General features: G+C 52.4%; 1 protein-coding gene across 2 annotated transcripts in view; it reads left to right on the top strand.

The window, feature by feature from the left end:
• Positions 1–23,590, top strand: part of SNX30 (sorting nexin family member 30) — a 95,276-nt gene extending 71,686 nt beyond the window's left edge. For both annotated transcript variants that reach the window (XM_036261714.1, XM_036261715.1), the window contains exons 7-9: positions 5,863–5,949; positions 20,080–20,232; positions 22,323–23,590. In XM_036261714.1, coding sequence (XP_036117607.1) covers positions 5,863–5,949; positions 20,080–20,232; positions 22,323–22,382 — 300 coding nt within the window. In that variant the 3' untranslated portion in view covers positions 22,383–23,590. The remainder of the gene's footprint in view (positions 1–5,862; positions 5,950–20,079; positions 20,233–22,322) is intronic.
• The last annotated feature ends 1,066 nt before the right edge of the window (positions 23,591–24,656 follow it).

Genomic DNA, 24,656 nt, shown 5'->3' with positions numbered 1-24,656 from the left:
CCTCCTGGCTGCAGGTCTTGTGGGGTCCTAGAGTTTAGGAGGAGCATGCCTGTGGGGGAAGAAGAGGAGAAGGGAAAGATGCGGGCGTGCTCCCGGGAGGGAGAGCATGCCCGGTGTTCGATTTTTACTTGCACTTGAGCTACTGCTGCTGCTGCTTCTCCTTCTCCTCCTTCTTCCTCTTCCTCTTCCTCTTCTCCTTCTCCTTCTCCTTCTTCCTCTTCCTCTTCTCTTTCTCCTTTCTCCTTTCTCCTTTCTCCTTTTTACTAAACACTCATTCTACACGAATTCCTCTTGGGTCTGTTTTGCTGTCAGCCCCTGACCAGAGAATGGAGCATTCTGTTCTCAGGTCATTCTGCATGGCCAAGCTGTTCCTACTGCTTTCATATACTTTCCCAACCCTGCATCTGAATGCCCCTCTGACAGAAGGATTTGAAGCTTAAAGTCCTTCTGGACCCGAGCAGGCTTTTTTTGGTAGCTCATTGGGGCTAGTTTGGGGACTGCCTTTTCCTCCCCCTGCAAGTGTGCGAGCTCCCAGCCTCACCGGGGGCAGGTGTGAGCGCGAGCTTGGGGGTGGACACGTTGTGCTTTCCTGTTGAAACCACTGTGGCACCTTCTCGGGAGGAATCCAGTGTAGGTGTTGGCAGCCACACCACAAAAGGTATCTGGTCACTGTAGTTTCGCGGCTGTCATTACTTTGTGATAAATACTTTGTATGACAAGTATTCTGTTTCCGTTGTTTAACTTTTATTATAGGAAAATTCAGACTTATCCAAAGTAGAGTGAAAGGATACAATCCCCCGTGTACCCGTCAGCCAGCTCCAGCAGCTGCCCTCTCGTAGTCCATCTTGTTCTAGCTCTGTGCCCGCCCCCTCCCAGCCCCCAGCCCTGGGTTGTTTTAAAGCAAACCCCAGATGTCATGTTATCTCATGTAAAAAAAAAATACAGTACACAGCTCTAAAATACAAGCATTTTTTTTTAAAAAAGAAAGAACTGCATTATCATCACACCTAAAGAAATTTGTCTCCTTATTATTCTCAAATATCCAGTTAGCCTTCAATTTCCTTGGCTGTATCAGCACTGTTTTTATGTATTTTTTCCCAATTGGGATCCAAATAAAATCTGTATTTTGATTGATAAGTATCTTAAATCTTCTAAAAATACCTCCCCATTTATTTATTTTTCCTTGCAATTTATTTGTTAAAGAAACAGAGTCATTTCCCTCTTTATATTTGGAAAGAGGGTAGTGAAGTTCCAAATTACTAGAACCATTTTGAAATCAGGATGAAATGCTCCACATTAAAAAAAAGACAGGGCTCGAGAGGGAGCTATTCCATGTTGTGAATTAAGTCACCTTGTCGCCCTTGCCGGTTTTGCTCAGTGGTTAGAGCACCGGTCCATGGACCAAAGAGTCGTGGGTTTGATTCTGGTCAAGGGCACGTACCTCGGTTGTGGTTTGCCCCTGGCCCTGGTCGGGGTCGTGCGGGAGGCAACTGGTCAATGCGTCTCTCTCACATCAATGTTTCTCTTTCTCTCTCCCTCCCTTTCTCCCTCCTTTCCTTCCTCCCACTCTGACCGAAGATAAATGGAAAAGTATCCTCGGGTGAGGATTAAAAAAGAACGTCCCCTTGTCAGGGAGGCCCTCCCTGGCCACCTTATGAGCAGTTCTGACGTGTTGCAAACCCTCGACACTTTAACCCCCTTCCCTGCTCACTTTCCTCCCGCACCTCGCCCTCTCCGGGCTCTGCGCTCTGTCTACCTGCACGCTGTCTGCCTCCCGTGCGTGCGTTCCCGAAGCGAGGGCGTGCGGGGCTTGTTCTCGCAGCATCCCCAGCGCTGGGTAGGTGGACGGGGAAAGCTGAGGCCGCACAGAAACGGGGGGAGGCCGGAGGGACCCGAGGGTGACCACGGAAGTATCTCCACGCACTCACCTCTCCGATTCCTGGTATGCCCTGACTCAGCCCTCTGTGCAGTCCCGTGAGAAGCTCGGGGAGGGACGCCTCTGCCGTCACTCCGCGATGGAGGGACCTGTCTGCCGATGCCAACGTGGCCTGCTGGCCCTTTCGCCCCATTGCAGGTGGAGGCACCATCAGCCATGGGCTGGTTGACCCGTGTCGTCCACACAGCCTGTTGTTTGGGGTGGAGGCTCTATCAGCCATGGGCTGGTTGACCCGTGTCGTCCACACAGCCTGTTGTTTGGGGTGGAGGCTCTATCAGCCATGGGCTGGTTGACCCGTGTCGTCCACAGAGCCTGTTGTTCAGGGTGGAGGCGCCATCCGCCATGGGCTGGTTGACTGTGTCGTCCACAGAGCCTGTTGTTCAGGGTGGAGGTGCCATCTGCCATGGGCTGGTTGACTGTGTCATCCACAGAGCCTGTTTGGGTGGAGGCGCCATCAGCCATGGGCTGGTTGACTGTGTCGTCCACACAGCCTGTTGTTTGGGGTGGAGGCGCCATCCGCCATGGGCTGGTTGACTGTGTCGTCCACACAGCCTGTTGTTTGGGGTGGAGGTGCCATCTGCCATGGGCTGGTTGACTGTGTCATCCACACAGCTTGTTTGGGTGGAGGCGCCATCTGCCATGGGCTGGTTGACTGTGTCGTCCACACAGCCTGTTGTTTGGGGTGGAGGCGCCATCCGCCATGGGCTGGTTGACTGTGTCGTCCACACAGCCTGTTGTTTGGGGTGGAGGCGCCATCTGCCATGGGCTAGTTGACTGTGTCGCCCACACAGCCTGTTGTTTGGGTGGAGGCGGTCCTTCCAGACCATCACCACTAGTGTGCAAAGGTCCTGTGAAGAGGATGATCATTGTAAACAGATAATCTTGATTCAAAACATGGTTGGTTCTCCACCTGTATTGTGGTTGGACACAGTCTGACTGGGAACCCACAGGCTGGGCTGGGAAGGCCTGAGTGAGTCAGCGCTGTGGTATCAGCCCGCAGGGTGGCCCGGGGTGGGGGTGGGGGGACGCCACTGCGCCTCAGCCTTCCCACATTTCAAATGGGGACAGTATCCTCTCGGTTCCCCGGGGTGGTTGCAAGCTGTTGTTATTGTTACGAGTTTTTCCGGCTGTCCAGTGATGTGGGGGCGTTAGTACAAATCCTTCCATCAGCCTGCAGGAAGGCAGTGTTCTGGTCTCTGGGAGTGGCGAGGGTGACAGTGGCCGAGGAGACAGAGGGCAGAGAAGGCCCAAAGGGGCTGGGGGAGGGAGTATGGCTGAGTGTCGGCCCCTCGCCTGCTGTGGGGTAGGGAGAGGAGATGAGAGGGGCTGTTGCAGCGGCGTGGAGCTGACACACCTCCCCCATCCCTCCCCGTTCCTGCCACGCTGACCGAGAATGCATGACCAGCATGACTGATCCGTGTGCCCATTCCTCGTCCGGACATATGTGTTTCTCCCCGTAGGGTGTGAAGCATCTGGAGGCAGGACATGGCAGTGGGCAGCATTCAGCGGCCCCTCCCTGCTGTCTCCCTGCCCCCAGCGAGCCACGTCTGCGGCTCCAAGGATGGTGTCGTGTGTCTATTTCTCGGGGATGGAGATTAGGATTTTTACTGCTGCTGGTCCCAGACTGGTACATTTAGAACATTTTCTGGGCACTATGAAGTTCAGAAAGGACCCCTGATTTTTGTTTGTTTCACTCTCTAGATTTATGGCAGCCACTAGCCATCGGTGACTAAGTTTAAATTCAAATAAGATAAAATTAAATACAAATTTAAATCCAGCTCCTCAATCATACAAGCCGTATTTCAGGAGCTCAGTCAGCACACGGGGTGGTCGCTGCTGAGTTAGACGACGGAACCGCCCGTCGCAGCCCCGTGCTCCGGTGAGCGGCTCCGGAGACCTTTCTAGTCCAAGGCCGGTGACTGGGGAGGGAGCTCCCCAGCGCGCAGGAGAAAGATGAGGGGCCGACAGTGAAAAATCAGCTACTGCAAGTTTTACCTCGTGTCCTTCTCACGGTAAAGCACTTCTCGAAGTAAGTTCTTACTTCAGGGGGAGACGTCAGGTTCCACGTGTTGACACATTCCCTTTGAAGGTCGTCCCCGGAGCGCTCTCAACTACTGAGTCACTCATCACCTTTCAGCACATTGTCAGGGACACAGGATGCCCGCGGCTTAGCCAAGACACGGCCTTCCCGCCCGGCCTCACGCTGCCGGAAGGTCCCTCTGGGAGAAGGACGAGATCAGAAACGTTTGTAGCAACAGGAGACATCGGAGTCAGTGGGAAAAGAACTTCTCACCACGGTTGGTTTGCCGCTTGTAATTCTCCGAGAAGAAGGAAAAAGGGCCCTGGCTGGTGTGGCTCAGTAGGTTGAGCATCCTCCCGTGCACCGAGAGGTCACCGGGTCGATTTCCAGTCAGAACACATGCCTGGGTCGGTGCACTGGGTCGATTTCCAGTCAGGACACATGCCTGGGTCATGGGTTCAATCCCAGTAGGGGATGTGCGGGAGGCAGCATTAATGTTTCCCTAACTCTCTCCCTCTCCCTTTCTCTCTCTTAAACCAATAAAAACAAATTTTGAAAAAAATAATTCCTATCTATACAAAAAAGAAAGCCTTGGGTGAAACAGATGCTTTCTTAGAATGTCCGCTGCATGCTTTTCGGTTCCACCTGGTGGCGTCTGGCAGCAGAGCCAGGACTGGGGGACCTAGGGAGACACTCATGCTCAGGGGCCGACCTTGTACTTGTGCAGACCCTGGGTGAGTGTCTCCTTTAAATTTCGCGTCCTGGGCACCTGGTTTGTAACTTTAGCTCCGTCCTGGCTGGCTCTCTGCATGGTTGCCGAGACTCCAGATTTGCACACAGCTCATCTGTCACCTGCAGCCTCATACTGTGTCTGTATCCCTCCCCTCGCCGGATCCCCTCAGGTAGGGCCTGGGTCTCTCGGCTCTTTGTACGCCTGGCCTAGAGTGGAGGGCAGGTAAGTGGCTGCTGGATCAGTGAGCGAGTCCGTCTGTCAGGGATCAGCTCTCTTGTCTTAGACTTTTCCATGAACAGTTCAGACGACATCCTGCATTGTCACCTGCCGACTTCCACATTTCCGCACAGGAAGTTCTCTCAGCCGAGAGTCCTCTCTTCACCGTGGCGATGGGTGGGCCCCGGCCACCCCACTCGCCCTTCCCCAGGATCCTGACACTTTCAGTCGGGCTGAGTCACCGCACTAGAGAGCTGCCTCTGAGAAAGGTTTCCTTCTCTCCTTAAAGCGCAACATCAGGTTGAAAATCATGGCTTAAACTGTATTTTGTTCAAATGCGGTAAAAATGGCCCTGGCCGGTTTGGCTCAGCGGTTAGAGCGTCAGCCTGCGGTCCTGAGAGACCCGGGTTCGGTTCCCGCTAAGGGCATGTACCTCGGTTGCAGTTTGTCCCCGGCCCTGGTCGGTTGTGCAGGTGGCAGCCACTCGATGTGTCCCTTTCACATCGATGTTTCTCTCTCTCTCTCTCTCTGTTCCTCTCTCTCCCTCCCACTCTACCTGAACAAAAAATGGAAAAATGTCCTCGGGTGAGGGAAAAAAAAAAAAAGTGGTAAAAATGTTTCTGTAAATCGTTATTGTTTCCTCCTGGAATTGGTTTGGGGGGTAAGTCTTCAATCTCTCTCTCACCCAAGCTCGTGTCTCAGAAGGCCTTTTGTATTGGCTTTGCCCCCTTTCTTCCCCAGTTAGAAAACGTTTGCATGAATTAGTAAATAAGTTTACAAAAACTCTGCCTCCTCCAGACTGCATGTCACATGTCAGCCCACAGCCAGACTGTCCTAGGAGCACGTGCCGGGCCTGGGCGCCATGATCTGGGGAGGAAGGGGGCACAGAAGCCAGCGCCCGGGGCTGGGAGGCCCCTTTGTGAACTCTGTCACATGCTTCCCTTTCTCCTTCCACAGACCGTGTTGAAGAAGAGGGACCAGGTGCAAGCCGAGTACGAAGCCAAACTGGAAGCTGTGGCCCTGAGAAAGGAGGACCGCCCCAAGGTCAGGGAGCCCCGGGAGGGTGACTGCCCCGGGCTGCGGGCTGGGCGCCCAGTGAATCCTGTCCCTGGATGCGGAGCACCGGGGTGCTCGGTGCCCGCTGGGCTGTGATGCCACTGTTACCTCTCTCTGCTCCCTTTAAGTCTTATTTCTGGGGCTTCGTAATGTGCACTTGGGTTGAGTTTCCTGCTCTTTCCTGGGAGTGATTATTTCTCAAGACTTCCAGCGCTGCTGATCATAGGCAGTTCTCTGTGTGGATGGGACTGGGGAGGGGGAAGAACAGTCTCAGTCAGGGCTCTCAAGTGTGGTTTGCAGACTGGCCCAGCAACCGCCACCAGTCCCTGACGGGACCAGTACAGAAGCTGAGAGAGGCTCAGGACGAGTGTGTCACGCGAGTGTGGAGAGTCGCCCATGGAGCGAGCTGCATGCGGGTTGTGCCCTGTTGGGGAAAAAAGCCAACAAAAAACGAGAAGCACTGATGCAGCTTAGGCTGCCGTCCAGCTCCCGTGCTGTGGGTCCAGAGGATCACAGCTGTCAAACTTTCGCTGTGGAGTTGGCGGCTCCCACTTGTGGTCTCTCCCTTCCCCCAGGCAGCCAGGGTTAAAAACGAGAGTGATAGCAGCCAGCATGCGAGTGCTTGCCATGTGGCTAGCGCTTTCTGTTTGTATTTTCTCATGTATTCCATACAACTGTCTCGTGGTTCCGGGGCCGTCGTCATTCCCATCGGCAGGTGGGCAGACCGAGGCCCGAGGTCACGCAGCCAGCAGGGGCGAGAGCCCGGATTCCAGTCCGACTTAGAACCTAGCCAGCCATCAGGATGTCACTCTGCCCCTTCCTGTTTGTAATTGGAAGATGTCTTTGTTTTCAAAAAAGAGAGGGGGTGCGGGGTAGGGAATGTTATTAGATTAATTTTTAAGGAAATAGTTTGACGTCAGAACTGTTTGTTTGGTTTCCCTCCTCCGCCTGGGTCCTCATTGCTGCCTCTGTGCTGAAATACACCGACAAAGGAACTGGCTTTGGGAATCTGAAACCCAGACCTCAGCAATGGCACCCCGACTCTGCACAGGACTTCTATGTGTTCATTGCTTCACACAATCACCCCAGCAGCCATCTGAGCCCCAGAGGGAAGGCCCTGTGCTTTCCTCTTGTCATAGATGAGGAAACAAGACACAAAGCAGCTCAATAAATTGCCTGGTTTTGTTGATGCCAAAGGGGTTTATCCAGTGTGCTCGACACAGCAGCTAGGAATACACCCGTCGCATTGTGTCATGTGTCACCCACGTGTCTGGACGAGAGTGAAGGCTGCATCGTTTTCACGGAGAGCCAGATGATAAAGATGGGGACTCCTGTCACTGGCCCGGGGTGTGCAGCTGGAACTTGGCCCGAGAGCTAGGCACCCTCTTCCGTCCTGTGTGTCACGAGGGAGGAGATGATGGAAATACAGCTGTGTACAGCTGTGCCCACAGCTGCGCTCTACCTCTCTGCTGCCGGTCCCATTGCAGTCTGGTTGTCCCTGGTGCTGTCTGCTGAGCCCGTGTCTCAGTCTCATATAAAGGGTTGACACCGAACCCGGGCTGGGTGGCTCAGTTGGTTGGAGCATCATCCTGTACACCAAAAAAAGGTTGAGGGTTTGATTCCCGGTCAGGGCATATATCTAGGTTGTGGGTTTGATTCTGGCCTGGGCGCGTGTGGGAGGCAACCAGTGGATGTTTTTTTCTCTTCTTCTCTCCCTAAAAATCAGCAAAAACATATCCTCTGGTGAAGATTAAAAAAACAAAAACAAAAGGAATGACACAATACCGTATTTATATATTTTAAATTTTCATTGTTACAATTTAGCTGCCAAATATAAATATAGATGTTACTATCCTGGCTAGGGAGGGAAGGAGAGATAGCAGGTTCTGCCACTGGTCTAGTTTGGAAGCTGAGGATCCAGTATTTAATGTGTCGCTTAAATAGTTCTGTCAGCATCTATACCTGCTCAGCCCTGAATACAGGTTTCTCAGAGGCTGGCTTTGTCATTTAATATATGTTCAGCCCTGTGTGGGACAGTTTCTTTCCAAAGACAGGACCTGAAGGGTGTGAAGAATAGGTCGAATTAAATCTTGACCGTGCCCTGGCTTGCTGGCTGCAGTTGACACCTGCCTTGGGACAGGGGGAGCAGAGGGAACAGCTGTTTCCGGCTCCCGAGTTTCATCCAGTCAGCCCAGCTGTGTGTGTGTGTGTTGGGGGGAGGTGCTCCTGCCTCATGCTCTCCCCTTCCTGCTGGCCTGGGTGACTTCTCTTCTCCCAGTGGGGATTGAAATCTTCCCTGGAGCATCACTGACCCATACGACTCAGCCTCTTGGCCGCAGGAGCTCTTACAAGGGGAGAAGGTTTCTTTCCAGCCTACGAGATGAGTCAGTGGGTCCAAGCACAGCTGCATTCTCTAGGCCATGGGCAGGCAGTCTTCACTTCCTCCTTCCTGGTGGGATGCTGAGCCTTGCCCAGTTAACTTGCTAGCTCTTTAGCAGCGGTGCTATTCAACAGAGAGCAGGGACTGTCACGATGGAAGCCGTAACAGTCGGGCAGCGGAAATTGTACCTCCGATTTGGGATCCGGGGCAGCAGGTCCTTTGGTGGTGGAGGAGGGGGCTCCTTTGTCAGCCTGTCCGAGTCAACTGTGGTTCAGTAGAAAGAGCACAGGATTTTGAATCGGACAGCCCTGGCTTCAGATCCCAGTGCTGTCCCCAGCTTGGACGGGTCTGCGCATTAGCCTTTGTGGGGTTCAGAGACGAGATTGCCGTGCGGATGCAAAGATGGGCATAGTTGGATGCGGTCCCGGGTGCTCCCTGGGTGGAGCCTCTGCTTCCCATTCGAGCTCCAGTGGGCGCCGTGGGCACGCTGAACAGGTTTTCTGAGTTTGTTGTCACTTACGGTAGAACATTTTTCGTCTGAGCATACCCGTTTGGGCATCATTTCTCCACGTCCTGAAGCTCCTCCTGCTCTCCCTCTCCTGCCGACCACCTGTCCTCCTGACCACCAGCGGCAGACAGACGTCTAGGGAGCGGGGCTAAGCTTCCGCTGTGCTTTGTCTTATGTGGGTTTGAGCCCCGCTTCCCCGAGCTGCTGTCGGTGAGACGAACGCCAAGGTGCCAGGAAGTGGGTCAGGCCGGACCGGACCCGAGGCGCACTGAGTTCTGCTGTTAGTAAGTCGCAGAGGGAGAGGATCAACAGCTCCGGCCCAGGAGGAGGGATGGAGGGGACGGGGAGTTTCCACAGGGGCGGGTCCAGATCTGGGCAAGTTGACAGATCAGAGAGGGGCCAGGGGCTGACCTTGTCCTGAGGTGAAATCTTGAAAAATTGTTCTGAAGACTGAGAAAAGGTTGATTTTTGTGAAGCCATGGAATAGTAGCAAGATCTGACCGCTTCTCCATAACCCAGAGGGAGGAAATGGCCTGGCGGGCCTCCATGGCCCCTGTGCACTTCACCCTGGAGCGACGTGGTGGAGGGGGGGCCCCGGGCCAGCTGCGGGCGGCCTGTGCGGCTGAGGGCAGATGTCCGCGCCAGAGGGTGTCAGGCTCTGCGGGCGGCCTGTGCGGCTGAGGGCAGATGTCCGCGCCAGAGGGTGTCAGGCTCTGCGGGCGGCCTGTGCGGCTGAGGGCAGATGTCCGCGCCAGAGGGTGTCAGGCTCTGCGGGCGGCCTGTGCGGCTGAGGGCAGATGTCCGCGTCAGAGGGTGTCAGGCTCTGCGGGCGGCCTGTGCGGCTGAGGGCAGATGTCCGTGCCAGAGGGTGTCAGGCTCTGCGGGCGGCCTGTGCGGCTGAGGGCAGATGTCCGTGCCAGAGGGTGTCAGGCTCTGCGGGCGGCCTGTGCGGCTGAGGGCAGATGTCCGCGCCAGAGGGTGTCAGGCTCTGCGGGCGGCCTGTGCGGCTGAGGGCAGATGTCCGCGCCAGAGGGTGTCAGGCTCTGCGGGCGGCCTGTGCGGCTGAGGGCAGATGTCCGCGTCAGAGGGTGTCAGGCTCTGCGGGCGGCCTGTGCGGCTGAGGGCAGATGTCCGCGTCAGAGGGTGTCAGGCTCTGCGGGCGGCCTGTGCGGCTGAGGGCAGATGTCCGCGCCAGAGGGTGTCAGGCTCTGCGGGCGGCCTGTGCGGCTGAGGGCAGATGTCCGCGTCAGAGGGTGTCAGGCTCTGCCTTGTCTTTAGGTTGAGGAAGCGCAGGTTTATTTTCAGGCAGAGGGAGCCAGGGAGCTTTGATGGCGCAGACTTGGCTTTCCTCATTTTAATGTTGAAGTTGGAGAAATTACAGGCCCTTCGTCAGGGGCAGCTGCCTCCTGCTGGATCTGCCAGGGCCACAGGCTGTGTGACCCCCCAGGGAGGGTATCAGAGCTGTTCCTGGAAACAGAGGGGCAGGAATCGCATTTAAAACGAGACAGGATGTCCGGGCCAGTTTGCTCAGCGGTTAGAGCATACCTAGGCCCTCGGACCTAAGCATCTCGGAGTTGATTCCCGGTCAAGGGCACGTATCTGGGTTGCAGGTTCGACCCCAGCCCTAGTCTCCAGGGTCCTGTGGGAGGCAACCAATCGATGTGTCTTTCTCACTTGAGAAATTGATTTTCTCTCTTTCTCTTTCTCTCTCCCTCGCTCCCCCCTCCTTCCCTTCCACTCTATCTAAAAGTCAATGGAAAAATATCCTCGGGTGAGGATTAACAACAACAACAACAAAAACTTAAATTAAATTTAAAAAAAATAATGAAATGGGACAGGAATGTGAACTTTGAGGTTGGACTGTGAAGGGAGCTTGAAGTTTATTCTGCATTTGACTCTTTTTTTTTTTTATCCTCACCCGAGGACCTTTCCCCACTTCTTGTTCAGATAGAGTGGGAGGGAGGAGGGGAGAGAGAGAGAGAGAGAAACATCGACGTGAAAGGGACACATCAAGTGGTTGCCACCCACACGACCCAACCAGGGCCGGGGACAAACTGCAACTGAGGTACATGCCCTTAGCGGAACCGAACCCAGAACTCTCTGGACTGCAGGCCAACGCTCTAACCGCTGAGCAAAACCAGCCAGGGCACATTTGACTATTTTTAATGCTACTACTGTCAAATGTTATTAGTTCAAAGAAGAACAAAGAAGGGATGCCAAGAGAGAAGTCTTTTTTTATTTTTTATTAATTAATTTTTGTTACAGATGTTTCTCCTTTTTCCCCACTGATTCCCCCCTCCCCCTCCCTCCCTGCCCTGTCCCCAGTTTATAGTCCATGTCCACTGCTCATGCATACATGCATGTAAATTCTGTGGTTTATCTCTCCCCCACCACCCCCTCTTCTGGGGATTGTCAGTCTGTACCCCACTTCCACATCTCTGGGACTACCCCATTCCTCAGACTGTTATGTTCATTATATTCCACAAATAAGTGAGATCATATGATACTTGTCTTTCTCTGTTTGGCTTGTTTCACTTAGGATGATACTTTCCAGGTCCCTCCATGTAGTCTCAAAGGATAAGAGATCTTTCTTTCTTACAGCTGCGTAGTACTCCACTGTGTATATGTACCACAGCTTTTTTATCCATTCGTCTACTGATGGACACTTGGGCTGTTTCCAGATCTTAGCAATTGTAAATAGTGCTGCTACAAACATGGGGGTACATATATTCTTTCTGATTGGTGTTTCAGGCTTCTTAGGGTATATTCCTAGAAGTGGAATCATTGGGTCAAATGGCAGATCAATGTTTAATTATTTGAGGTAACACCGTATTGTTTTCTATAGTGGCTGCGCCAGTCAGCATTCCCACCAGCAGTGCGCTAGAGTCCCCTTTTCTCCACACCCTCCCAGCACTTGTTTGATGATTTGTTGATGGCAGCCACCCTGACAGGTGTGAGATGATACCTCATTGTTGTTTTAATTTGCATCTCTCTGATGATTAGTGATGATGAGCATTTCTTCATGTCTCTTAGACATTTGTATGTCCTGTTTGGAGAGGTATGTATTTAGTTCCTCTGCCCATTTTTAATTGGGTTCTTTGTCTTCCTTTTGTGGAGTTGTATGAGCACTCTATATATATTGGAAATTAACCCCTTATCTGATATATCACTGGCAATGATGCTCTCCCATACAGTGGGTAGCCTTTTCATTTTGATGATTGTATCTTTCGCTGTGCAGAAGCTTTTGAGTTTGATGTAGACCATCAACTTACACCCTACACAAGAATAAACTCAAAATGGATAAAAAACTTAAATGTAACTGATGAATCCATAAAAATCCTAGAAGAAACTGTAGGCAACAAAATTTCACACATCATACGCAGCAGAATTTTCACTGATACATCATCACCTAAGGCAATAGAAACAAAGAAGAAAATGAACACAAGGGACTACATCAAACTCAAAAGAGAGAAGTCTTTATAACAATCTTACAGTTGTCTTTGAAAGGAGAAAAGGTGGGGCGTTCTTACGGGCACTGGGTGCTGTGCGGTGGAGAAGCTGTTGGAAGTGGGCGGTGTCATGGTGGAGGGGAGACAGTGTGTCTCGTGGAGGCATGGGAGCGGGAGCAGGATGTGCTGCGCTGTGCTCTCAGGTGCAGCACAAGCAGGAGAGTGTGGGGTCACTGGGGCAAACCTCTCCAAGGCTGTGGACAGAGCCCTTAGGACCACATTCTGGGTTAGCAAAGACTGCCACAGAGCAAGGACTCTAAGTGGCAGACGGAGCGAGGAGACCCCCCTCTGGAGCGGCTAGAGACCTGAGAAGTGAGCATGCCTCGTTTGGGGGACAGCCTGCCTGAGGTTCCCCACTGTCTCTGCAGCGGCCACAGTCGAAAGCCAGACTAACGAGGCAGAGGTGACATCAGCCAAAGAAGACAGAACTCTGTCAGCTCCCTTATCTTATTTAATTCCTACCTCGGCCCCTATCAGTGTGGTTGTGCGCATCCTACAGATGAAGAACCAGGGTCCAGGGGGATTCTCCATACACCTTATGTGCCCAAGCTAACAAATGGGGAGCTGGGACTGGCCCCCAGGCGTGTCTTGCTCCAGAGCTGGAGTCCTTTTTTCCTGCTCCCCGGGCTCCCCGCGGTCCCTGCTCCGTGGAGGGGGCGGGTCTGGCTTTGGTGAGCATGTGTGGATGGACGCTAGAGGGACGGGGAGGGGAGGAAGCGGCCCTTCCCTGGCCTCCGTCCGTCCGCTCGCGCCTTCCGCCAGCCTGCAGGTGAGCTCAGGGCTCCTGTTCAGTGTCCGCTCTGGCTCGCCTGGGCCCTCTCTTCTCCCCCACCTGCCATTCTCTGACGTTTGTTTCTCTTTTTCTTTTTAAAAATAAAAAGCATTCTTTCAAGGCAAACTTGACCCTCTCTCAGTGTTCCCTCAGCCTTTTCCCATTTCACAGCTCACGTGGAAAACGACGGCGCTTGTATGGCACCGGGCAAACAGCAGGGTGCTGGACGCTGGAGGTGAGCGCCCGGGCCTGGCTTCCCAGGGGGCCGCGGACCACCCACCTCTCACCCCGAGCCGAGGAGGCCCACCCCCATCCTGAACTGTTTCTGTCATTGGTCCTGGCGCCCGCCCCGCAGCAGCCATGCGCCCCCTCTTCCCAGGCTTCGCGGTCATGTCCGCCTCACGTACCCCGTGGGAGCAGATGAGGTGACATCTCCAGCCTAGCTCCAAGGAGGAAGCCTGGGTGGAGATGGGTACCAGGGCCTGGAAATGCCTGGCACACGGAAGGGGCTCAGTAATACATTTTAAAGTGAATGTTGTGTGAACTGACATTTCCACCCTGCTTCCCACGCAAAATACTTCACCCCTGCGACCCTTCTCCCATCGCTTCAATTACTCATATCCTGTAGTGGGTGTTCTCATGGGAGAGAAGAACCCGATGAGGAAATGCAGTCTTGCTCTCTGTTTAGGAGTTTTTTCCTTTTGAGGTCTAATCTGGTGAATTTTTTTTTGGTGGCTTGTGATAAGCAACACCCAACCATTAGCACCGAGTGTTGCCATGTCCACATCCTTCAGACACAAGCTAGCTTAGCTCTAACAATACCTCAGTCCGAAAACAAAACACTCAGATAAAAAGCAAGGCTGGATGTTTCTGGTCAGTGAACTGAGTGTCACAAAAACACCATCCAAAAAGAAACAAAAGCGAGAAAGATGTGATCCTGAGTGTCTGATACCAGCGGCCTCCTCTTGACCAAGTCGGGCAACTTCAGTAGCGGGTCGTTTCAGGCAGCTCGCCAGGTTCCTCGTGTCCTCTTCTCCTGAAAGCCCCCCTGCCCCCTTCTCACCCCTGCAGCCCTGAGGCTGCGGCTCCGCTCTTTCCCACTCGCTTCCTGCTTCTCTGCCCCTCTTTCTCAGTGCCCTTTGCCGATTCCTTTACTAGCCCTATAATGTAGGCTTCCCCATGAGTTCTACCCACCAACCCTTTTCCTCAGCCTCCTCTTTTATCCCCCCATATATGAAAAAAATTTAGATCGTGGCAAAATACACATAACATAAAATTATCATCTTAACCATTTTTTTTTAATCCTCACCTGAGGAAATTTTTCTATTTTTCTTCAGATAGAGTGGGATGGAGGGAGGGGGAGAGAGAGAGAAACATTGATGTGAGAGAAACACATCAACCGGTTGCCTTCCACACAGCCGGGGGCGAACCTCAACCAAGGGACATGCCCTTGACCAGAATTGAACCCGCGACTCCCTGGTCCTTGGGCCGATGCTCTAGCGCTGAGCCAGGGCTCGTTTTAACCATTTTTAAGTGTACAGTTCAGTGGTGTTAAGCAGATTCACATTGTCATGCATCCAGTCTCCAGTACTCTCTTCATCTTGCAGAACTGGAACTCTTCACCCGTTAAACAGTAGCTCTGCTTCTCCCCTCCCTCCGGCCCCTGGCACCCACCAGTCTACTTTCTGTCTCTGTGAATCAGACAGTATTTGTCTTTTTGGGACTTGCTTATTTCACTTATCACAATGTCCTTAAAGTTCATCCATGTTGTAGAATGTGTCAAAATGTCCTTCCTTGTCCTGGCCGTGTGGCTCAGTCAGTTGGAACATCATCAAATACACCGAAAGGTGGTGTGTTCGATCCCCACACAGGAGGCAACCAACTGATGTTTCTCTCTCTCCCTTCCTCTCGCTCTCAAATCAATAAACATATCCTTGGGTGAGGATAAAAAAAAAATTTCCTTCCTTCTTAAGGCTGAATAATATTCCATTGTATGTGAATACCATATTTTGCTTATTCATTCATCTATGGATGGACATTTGAAATGCTTCCACCTTTTGGCTTTTTGTGAATTATGCTGCTATGGGTGTTCAAATATATCTTTGAGACCCTGCTTTCCATTCTTTGGGGTATACACCTATAAGTACAATTGTTGGATCATATTATAATTATATTTTTATTTTTTGAGGAACTATCACACTGTTTTCTGCAATGATTGTACCATTTTACATCCCCCCTAACAGTACACGAGGGTTCCAATTTATGTACATCTCACCAACACTTCTTATTGTCTGTTTTAAATAATAACCATCCTAATGGGTGTGAGGTGGTATCACATTGTGGTTTTGATTTGTGTTTTCACAACGACTAGTGATGCGGAGCATTTTTCGTGTGCTTGTTAGCCATTAGTATGTCTTCTTTGGAGGAATGTCTATTGAAGCCCTTTGCTCGATTTAAAATCAGATCGTTTCATTGTTGTTGAGTTGTTTCAGCCCCCTCTTGTGGAGGGAAGGTCTCACCCTTCCATGGCTGCAGCGACCTCCTTTTTCTGGTCTTTGGATCTGTCCCTTGTCCTGAGCCCTGCAGTGGACTATTGTTACCCTGGTCACACAGACTAGACACTTCAGACTTTTCTCTGACTTTCTATATCTTACATCTCACGTGTGGTCAGCTGCCCAGTCTGTCGGTTCTGTCGGCACCGGGTCGGCCTAACCTCGCCTCTCCCTCCCGGTGTTGCGGCCACTGCCCTGGCTCCAGGGTGCTGAGGCTGAGCTGCGATGGTAGAGCTTGGTGTTGACTCATCTCTGACCGCTGGCGAAACCTTGGGTGGAGTAGCAAGGGTGAGGAGTGGCATGAAGTTTGAAAGACTATATTTGATTATATCATAATAGTTTATATTTGGAAAACAAAAAAGTAACCTCTTTTTATAAGACGTGGAATAAAGCTTGATAAAATATTCTGACCTGAGGAGCTATGCAAATGCTAGATTATCTTTTATGAACTTCGATGTATAATATTGATACTGACCAGAACTAACAAATAATTGTTGGGTGTTTAATATATGCTAGGCGCCAAGTGTTTTATGCATTCTGTCTCATTTAACATTTTTATGCATTCTATCTCATAACCGCCTTGTGAGGTGGATGGTATTATCTAGAAAAAGAAGCTGAGGCATAGAGGCCCCGAGTCACTGTCTCGTTAGTGGTAGGTGTGGTTCTCCAGCTCTGGAAACCCGGCTCCATACCTGTCTGTGCAGGTGCTTTGCTGTGTTCCAGCAGGGGCGTGAGGTAAATGGGCCGGGAAGCCTGGCCTCCGGGAGGTGTCCCAGGCTCGCATCTTCTGCACCCCATTCCCCCTTCCCCCGGTCTTGCAGCTGGAGTTCTCTCTCTGTGCCTGTGGGCGCTGTGGCCTGTGAGCTACTCCTGAGGAGGGTCTCAGTGCTGCCTCACTTCTGTCACTTGCACGGACTGCCACTCTGGAGTGCCCGCTCCCCCATCACCACACGTGCCACTCTGTCACCTCCAAGGAGTCGCCTGCGTGGCATTTCTTCACGGAAGCCCGGTCCCTCCTCCCAGTTGGACTCGCTCTCCAGTTCGCCCGGCAGTGTGCTCAGCACAGGGCTCTAGTGCGGGCCGAGCCCCGAGCCCCCTGTCCCGGAGGCTCATTCTCTTCCCAAGCCGACTGCGCCACTTGAGACGAGTTTGCCTGAGACCGAAGCACTGCCAGTGTCCTCAGTGCCGAGTGTGGGGCGTGGGGCGAAAACGATGAGCTAACAATGTTTCCCAAAGCCAGGCTCGGGCGATCGTAAACTCCAGAGCTGTCACTCTGGCTCGGCGTGTGGGTCAGCCACAGCGCCCCTCCAGTGAGAAGCCCCCCTTCCTACAGAAGAACCCCTGTGAATCAGAGCGCCGGCCTCCCGCCCCTCCCTGGGCCAAGGCCTCTCTGCAGGGCTCTGCGTCTCCTGGTTCTGAGGTGGTTTTGTTAAGCACACAGGACGTTGCTCCAGGCACCCACTCACCCGCATGCAGAAAATGAGCTGTCCCGGGAGAGGAGTAAGGGAACCACCGCCTGCTGGGGGCTGAGGCCTGCAGAGACCTGGCTCCCTGGGTGAGGCTGTGCCCTGGACGTTCGTGGGGAATGGCTGGGGTGCAGCAAAGCCAGGCCACTCTTGTTCAGTGTCCGTTTCCCCTGAGGCGGCCAGTGGCAATGGGTGGATCAGCAGGGAAAGGCAAGCGTGACTTCAGGCATGGCCTCCGGACAAAAAGTCAAGTTGTGGTTTTTTTTTAATTCCAGAAGCTTAAGTGCTTTGAAGAAGGCTCCTTTTCCCCTCTTATTTTTTTTTTTTAGTCCTCACCTGAGGACATTTTTTGATATTTTGTTCAGATAGAGTAGGAGGGAGAGAGAAACATGGATGTGAAAGGGACACATCGAGTGGCTGCCACCCGCATGACCCAACCAGGGCCGGGGACAAACTGCAACTGAGGTACGTGCCCTTAGCAGGAACCGAACCCAGGACTCTCTGGACCACAGGCCGACGCTCTAACCACAGAGCCAAACCGACCAGGGCTCCTTTTCCCCTCTTTTTTTTTTTTTTTTTTTATCCTCACCCGAGGATATTTTTCCATTTTTTGTACAGATAGAGTGGGAAGGAGAGAGAGGAAGGGAGAGAGAGAGAAACATCGACGTGAAGGGACACATCGAGTGGCTGCCACCCGCACGACCAACCAGGGCTGGGGACAAACTGCAACCGAGGTACGTGCCCTTAGCGGGAACCGAACCCAGGTCTCTCCGGACTGCAGGCCGACGTTCTAACCGCTGAGCCAAACTGGCCAGGGCGAAATTTATCTTTTTTTTTTTTTTTTCTTTTTTGGTACGTGCCCCTAGCGGGAACCGAACCTGAGACTCTCTGGTCCACAGGCGGATGCTCCAACCACTGAGCCACACCGGCCATCCTTTTCCCCTCTTAAAAGAAAAGTTCGTTCCTTTCCGATTGCCTAGGAGGCCTCCCTAGTTCTTTCTCTCCAGTCCATCCTTGTCTCACCCATTTAGCTCCCTGCCCGGCACATGTGAATTCCCGCACCCAGCTGCTTCCTCGGGCTCGCTCCTGTGTCCTGCAGCCATCTCCGACTGTCCTCGGTGGCATGAGGCCAGTGCCCTCGGCACTTTCAGAAGCCCTGAAGGTGTCCAGCTCCCTCAGCCTTGGCCTCATCACTATTGGTATTTCTGGGTTGGCTCCTTGCCCATAAGGCCTGGGTATAACTTCCCTGGTTGGTAGAGATTGACCCTGAAGGTGACCCACAGCTTGGAGACACTGGGGTTCACAGGGCCCAGTGCACAAAAGGCCTTATTTGTTGTTGGGAAGCACTTGGCAGGTGGGTGTGGACCCAGCGTTGGGCATGTGACCGCTGGCCACCCTCAGGACCCAGGGGAGCTCTTGAGTTAGGAGAGAGTTTAACTTTGTGCTTTGGCAACCAGGGTAATAATTCCCTGTGGGCGTTCATAACATTGGGCCCTCTTCTAGCTGTGTGGGATGGATGGAACTCACCGAAGCAAAAGGAGAATTGTGAAATTAAGGTGACTGTGTTCCTATTTGAAACAGTCATCTTTAAGAAAAATTTGAATTTGTATTTCAGATTCTTTTGACACACATAAATTATTTTCCTCTTACTTATTTCCCCAGAATTCCTTAACTTTAACTTTTCTTTGTTGGGGATCTGCTGCCTTGGGGAGCACAGGCGAGTTTTCAGATTGTCTGTAACGTGGGATTCAGAGAAGGGAGTTGGCCAGTAGTCTTATTGCAATTAATTCTCTGATTAATGAGGATAGACATTATCAAGCATCAGAAGTAATGGAATAGTTTACATGATATGGGAAAACCTTTTCTAGTCTCATTATTAGACACAGCAAATACTGCTGGATATTTGCAAAATCTACACACATCAAAAAAAATATGTTTTATTGACTTTTTTTTAGAAAGAGAGGAAGGGAGAGAGAGAAACATCAATTGGCTGCCTCCTGCATGCCCCCTACTGGGGATTGTGCCCACAGCCTGGGCACATGCCCTGACTGGGAATCAAACCCGGACCTCTCAATTCATAGGTCGATGCTCAAGCCACTGAACCACACTGGCTGGGCTCTACACACATTTTTGTATTTTTAAAAAAAGGGAACTCCCGTGGCTGGTTTGGCTCTGCAGTAGAGCGTCGGCCCGCGGACCAGTGAGTCGCAGCTTTAATTCCTGGCAAGGGCATGTATCTCGCTTGCGGTTTGTCCCCGGCCTTGGTCGGGGTTGTGCAGGAGGCAACCAGTCAATGTGTCTCTCTCACGTCAATGTTTCTCTTTCTCTCCCTCCCACTCTATCTGAAGATAAATAGAAAAATATCCTCGGGTGAGGATTTAAAAAAAAAAGAAACTGCCTGGCTGGTGTGGCTCAGTGGTTGAGCATCGACCCACGCACCAAGAGGTCACCAGTTCAATTCCCAGTCAGGGCACATGCCCAGGTTATAGGCCCAGTCCCCAGCGGGGGGCATGCAGGAGGCGGCCAATCGATGTTCTCTCTCATCGGTGTTTCTATCTCTCTCTCCCTTTCCCTTCCTCCCTCTTTCTAATATCAATATAGAAATAATTTAAAAACAAAAAAAAAGACAAAAGATATGTATGACTCTGAATGCAGTGTTTCTTCCTCCTGTTTGTATATGGGGTGGGTGTTTCCCCCACGAGTCTCTTGTGCTTGGATGGGTTTGAAGATTTAGGTCAGGATGGTCTTTTTCAGAATTCCTTCTTAGACCTGACAACAGTGGGCTCCGCCTTCAGATGAATACCTCCAGAGGGGAGTGTTTGTGGCATCGTAACGTAGGAATCCGGCCCTGCACGGAAGTGTGAGCAGAGCAGTTCGAGGCACAGAAACCAGGTGCACGCTCAGAGCACCCACTTCTGCGTCCCCTTCCAGGTGCCCGCGGACGTTGAGAAGTGTCAGGATCGGATGGAGTGTTTCAACGCTGACCTGAAAGCCGACATGGAGAGGTGGCAGAACAGCAAGCGGCAGGACTTCCGGCAGCTGCTCATGGGAATGGCTGACAAGAACATCCAGTATTATGAGAAGGTAGTGAGCACCCGGCCGGGTCACCGCGCTCTCCCAGGGAAGCCGCCGGCAGCCGGGGCCTTCCCGGAGCGCCTGTCCGGTCCCAGCGCCTTCCCTGTTGTATTGGTCTTCTTAGCAGCCCCTGCGTGTCTCTGCCCAGCTGTGCTAGATGCAGTGCTTTTGGGGAGCAGAGCGCCCTACCCTGCCCTGCCCCGGTGCCCACAGGGTCTCGGCTGCAGTCACTGCTGAAGGCAGAAGTTTTCTCTTCTGTGCCCTTTGGTCCTGGTGGCTAGCTGCTCCCCAGAGCCAGTCGGGCCTTCAGCGCAGGGGTGCCCCCAGTTAAAGGAGGTTTTGGGGTTACTTTAATGGAGGCTTTTGGTTTACAGCTTAAAGTAACGCCTGTGGTGGTTCTACATACAGGGGTTCCTCGTGTCCATTGTGTTACGGGTCCCTTTGGTCATCTAGTGAAGCCTGTTGACCCCTTATCAAAATAGTTTGCTTTTTTAAATAATGTACTTTAAAATTCTCCTTTTAAATGCTTAAAATAAAGGCATGTAGGATTACAAGGGAAAACTATTAAAAACAGCTTTTTCATGAATTCCCTGATACAGGGTCACTGTCTTGGGACCTCGTCTTGGCTCCTACATGCACTTAACAAGTGCTTTCTGTGTACTTGCTGTGTTCAGGGATGGGTACACATTAATGAACAGAACAGCAGGCCCCCTGCCTTTGAGGAGCCCTCAGCCTGGTGGAGGATACACATTGATACAATAATTCCACCACTTGGGGGCGGGGGGAGAGCAGGAACTGTGGGAGAAAGTACGAGGAGGCGTAATGCAGATTGGGGATGGGAAAGGGCAAGTGGAGTTGCCAGGAAAGGCCAAATTGAGGAAATTGCATTTAATCTGATTCTCAGAGACAAAGACTTGGGGACTAAGTATTCCAGGCAAAGAGAGCAACCTATGCAAGGGTCCTGAGGTAGGAAGAGCTAGAGCATTGGTTTCCCATCACTGATGTAGAAGCATCCTTCCAGGTCCGAGATGACCTAGGAAGAGAGCCAGACCCAGACTGCCTTGGACCCACACTGGGTCTCTGGTTGAAAGCAAGCTCTGAGGCTAGCTTCGTCAGCCCCAGAGTCACCAAGCAGAAGCAGGGAGCGATTCTACCACTCTTCCCCCTGCTTGACCTAAGGGTGCCTCTCTCCTCCCAGCTCCTCAGAACTCACCCCCAGACGACTCAGCGCAAATTCCTGCTTCACTGCTGGGCTGCTTCTGAGAAAGGCCTTGTGTGATCCCCTGTCCTTCCCTCTTTGCAAAAGACTTCTCAGAAGGAGAATCATTTCAGCTAAGTGGGGTGGTCTTGGAGGAGAGTGCCCAAGTTGTCTCAGGATCTGGGGTGAAAGGGGATCAGTATAGTGGGAAGAACACTTGCTTTGGAATCAGGAGCTCTGCCACTTACTAGCTGGGTGTCTTGGGCAAGTTATTTAACCTCTCTGGGTCTCATTTTCCCCATCTGGAAAATGTGTGTTGTGAGGACTACTGAGAGCGACTGTAAAGTACACGGCAGTTTGGACATGATGAAACCGCAAATATAGGGTTCCCTCCCGCCACTGTGCTGCTGGGAGACCCAGTAGCAGCTATCCCAACAAAGGTGTGGTGGCTGAGGAAGGGCGGGTTCCACCTCCTGGAAGCCAGCCGGCTGACTCACTCCAGCGTGACTGACAGCCTTCTGCAGGTACCCCCCACACCTGGAGCCATGTCTCCGTCCTGGCTGAGAACCTAGGGCCTCATCACGGGTTTGCAGCCTGGTCTCGCCTCTGCCTTTTAAAGGGAAAGAATGTCTTTCACTGACTCCATTTCCACTCATGAGCGTTCAGAATGCACAGTGCATGTCAACCTGGGACAGACAGTGGTCTTTCGGAGAAATGGGGGTGATGTATTCAAAACCAACACCTGTTACTCCGATCTTTCTAGTAGTTATTATGGATAACGCATGTGGCCACCATTAGACAGGGGTGACCCGGCAGGACTGGCAGGAATCAGGCAGAATTAGAAGCCCTCCCCGCAACCTGAAACCCGATGCTGACATCCCGTGTGCACGTGTTGTTTCAGTGCCTCGTGGCGTGGGAGTCGATTATTCCACTTCTGCAGGAGAAGCAAGAGGCCAAGTGAGTCCCTTCTTGGGACAGAGACTCGTCTACCTACACAGGGCACGGCACCCCATCCTGGAATGTCCCTGCTGTGCCAGAGAAGAGGCGCTGAGAGAACAACCACAGAATCATCTCTCCTCGTGTATTTCTGTCTCCCCCCTCCCCCGCCTTTTTTGACCGTTGTTTTCAATGAGTATTTATTCCCTGGTGGAGTCTGTGAGGCTGTAATCATCTCTCAGCAAAGCAGCATGCCTCTGCTGTGAAGGAGCCTAGGTAATGGAACACTACGAAGATTCGAAAGTGAGGGACCAGACCTCCTCGGCTGGCGTTCTGACATCTCATTACGGTTTCCGGTCTGGGGACGGCGGAGTTGCCTGTTGTGGAAGAGAACCGGGTCCTGCTTTTCAGGGACGTGAGGACAGTGTGAACAGGAGCCCCTCCTGCTTTCCGTGGACACACAGCAGCTCTGGGCACTGGCGCGCTCCAGCCGAGAAGCAGGCGTTGGCACCTCCGGGGACGTCCTCAGCGTACAGTGGCCACGAACGTGGCCTGCTGCCTGCTCGTGATGAGTGGCAAGTGGTTGGGGTTTCTGGCTCACCTAGGACCATTTAAATCAGTGTCTGCAGACACCTGTGCTAGAGCGAGCAAGGCGGCATCCTCGTCCCTACACGGTGTCTCGGGAGGCCGGGCGGCCGTGCTCCCCCGACTTGTTTCTGACACCAGAATGTGGTACATTGGAAACTATTTTTGTGTAAAATGGAAAAAAAAAAGGTGCGTTTTTCTCTGTGAAGTTCTTCCATGTTGTTCTTTTGCTTGTTAAATGTCATCAGAGTAGAGAGTAGGCCTGATAGGGGAGTATCTGTTGTCTTGAAGCCAGAGTAGCTCCCACACGGTTGAGATGGAGGGGCAGATGCCAAGCCCCGCCTCCCACGTCCGCTTTGTGCAATTGCCTTTACTCACCCCAAGTCTAGCTCAGTGTTTCCTGTTCTGCCCACTGAATGCTTGGGCAGAGTTCTGGTGAGAGGCTGGTGTGTTGTCTGGACACAGTCAAGATTTTATAAACTCAGTGTGAATGGCCTCCATGAAGTGCTTTAACCCTTAATGTTTCCTGCTTGGGAAGAAAAGTCAGTCTCTGGTCAGGCCTCCAAGGGGACAGGTGCAGCAGTGAACTCTGCTTCTAGTTGAGCTAAAGTCCATTTGTAGCCGAGTTGTGGGGGGCTGCCGGCTGCACCTAAAGTTTCTATTTCAAACTATTACCAGGTTTATTTTATAAGCCAACATCAAACGAGCAGACCGCCCGCCCCAAAAATATCTTCCAGTTCGGTTTCTTCTCCTGAAATGAAGCTACAGCCGTCCTGCTTGTGTTCTTTCCTCTGTGGCTCATCCCTACAAAAGTATAAATCTGAGCCTCAGTTAAGTGGTAGTATTTGTTTTTTTTTTAATGAAACGCTGTGCTGAGACACCGCTGCGCCTGGGGGTTCGCCCGCGGACACCGCCAGCGCGCCGGTGTTGAGGTCACTCCACTCCGCTTCCCGCGGCAGTCAACCTTGCGGCGGCCACGCTGTGCTGCTGTTGGGGCAGCAGCTGGATGGCACAGGGCACTTTGGTTCTGTCCCACTACGTTTGAGAAAGTCGCAGTTTAAATTGTGATTTTTATATCAATGGGTACTTCACTGCACTGTTAGACCCCATCCGCGTGGTTCTAACATCCTTCGATGCGAATTTCCAGTTTGGTACGATTAGAAATGATTCGTTGAAGTAGATGGATAAGGACAGTCCGTCTACCCGGAGGGTGATTCAATGCTTCGTTCTACCTCTAAACCGGCACGTCCTGGTGTGAGTGTGGATGCCCAGGGCCAGCCTGACCGCTTGCTGGTGGACTGGGGGTGGGGGGGTTGATGGGCCTCTGCTGACGTTTGGGAGAAGACACTAGACTGAGCAGCAAGAGCTCATGGCTGGGGACGTGTGCAGCCCTGCCTGTGGAATGTGGGCTCTGACAACGTTGTCCAGTGTGTGGAATTCTCGGAAAGAACCTGGCAGGAGTTACGAGAAGCCTCGACTCGAGTCTGCCGCTAGTTGCCAAAGCCCAGGGCCATCCTTGTGGAAGGGTTCGTTGGGAAAGAAGGCAGCCCTTCCAGAAGTCATGCGGCTCGTCTCTGGGACATGTGGGAAAGGGAGTGAGGTCCACGGTCACCCCTGCACACTCCTGCAGGCGGGAGACAGGCTCTGGAAGGGTTTGGCATCTTGGGATTTCATCTTCCTCTGTTCGGTCCCCGTGGGGTGTTCCTGAGCTTTA

Source organism: Molossus molossus, unplaced genomic scaffold, assembly GCF_014108415.1.
Source record: "Molossus molossus isolate mMolMol1 unplaced genomic scaffold, mMolMol1.p scaffold_m16_p_14, whole genome shotgun sequence".
NCBI classification, from domain to species: Eukaryota; Metazoa; Chordata; class Mammalia; order Chiroptera; family Molossidae; genus Molossus; species Molossus molossus.
Note: the sequence above shows the minus strand (reverse complement) of the source record. Positions and strands in the feature narration are given on the sequence as shown.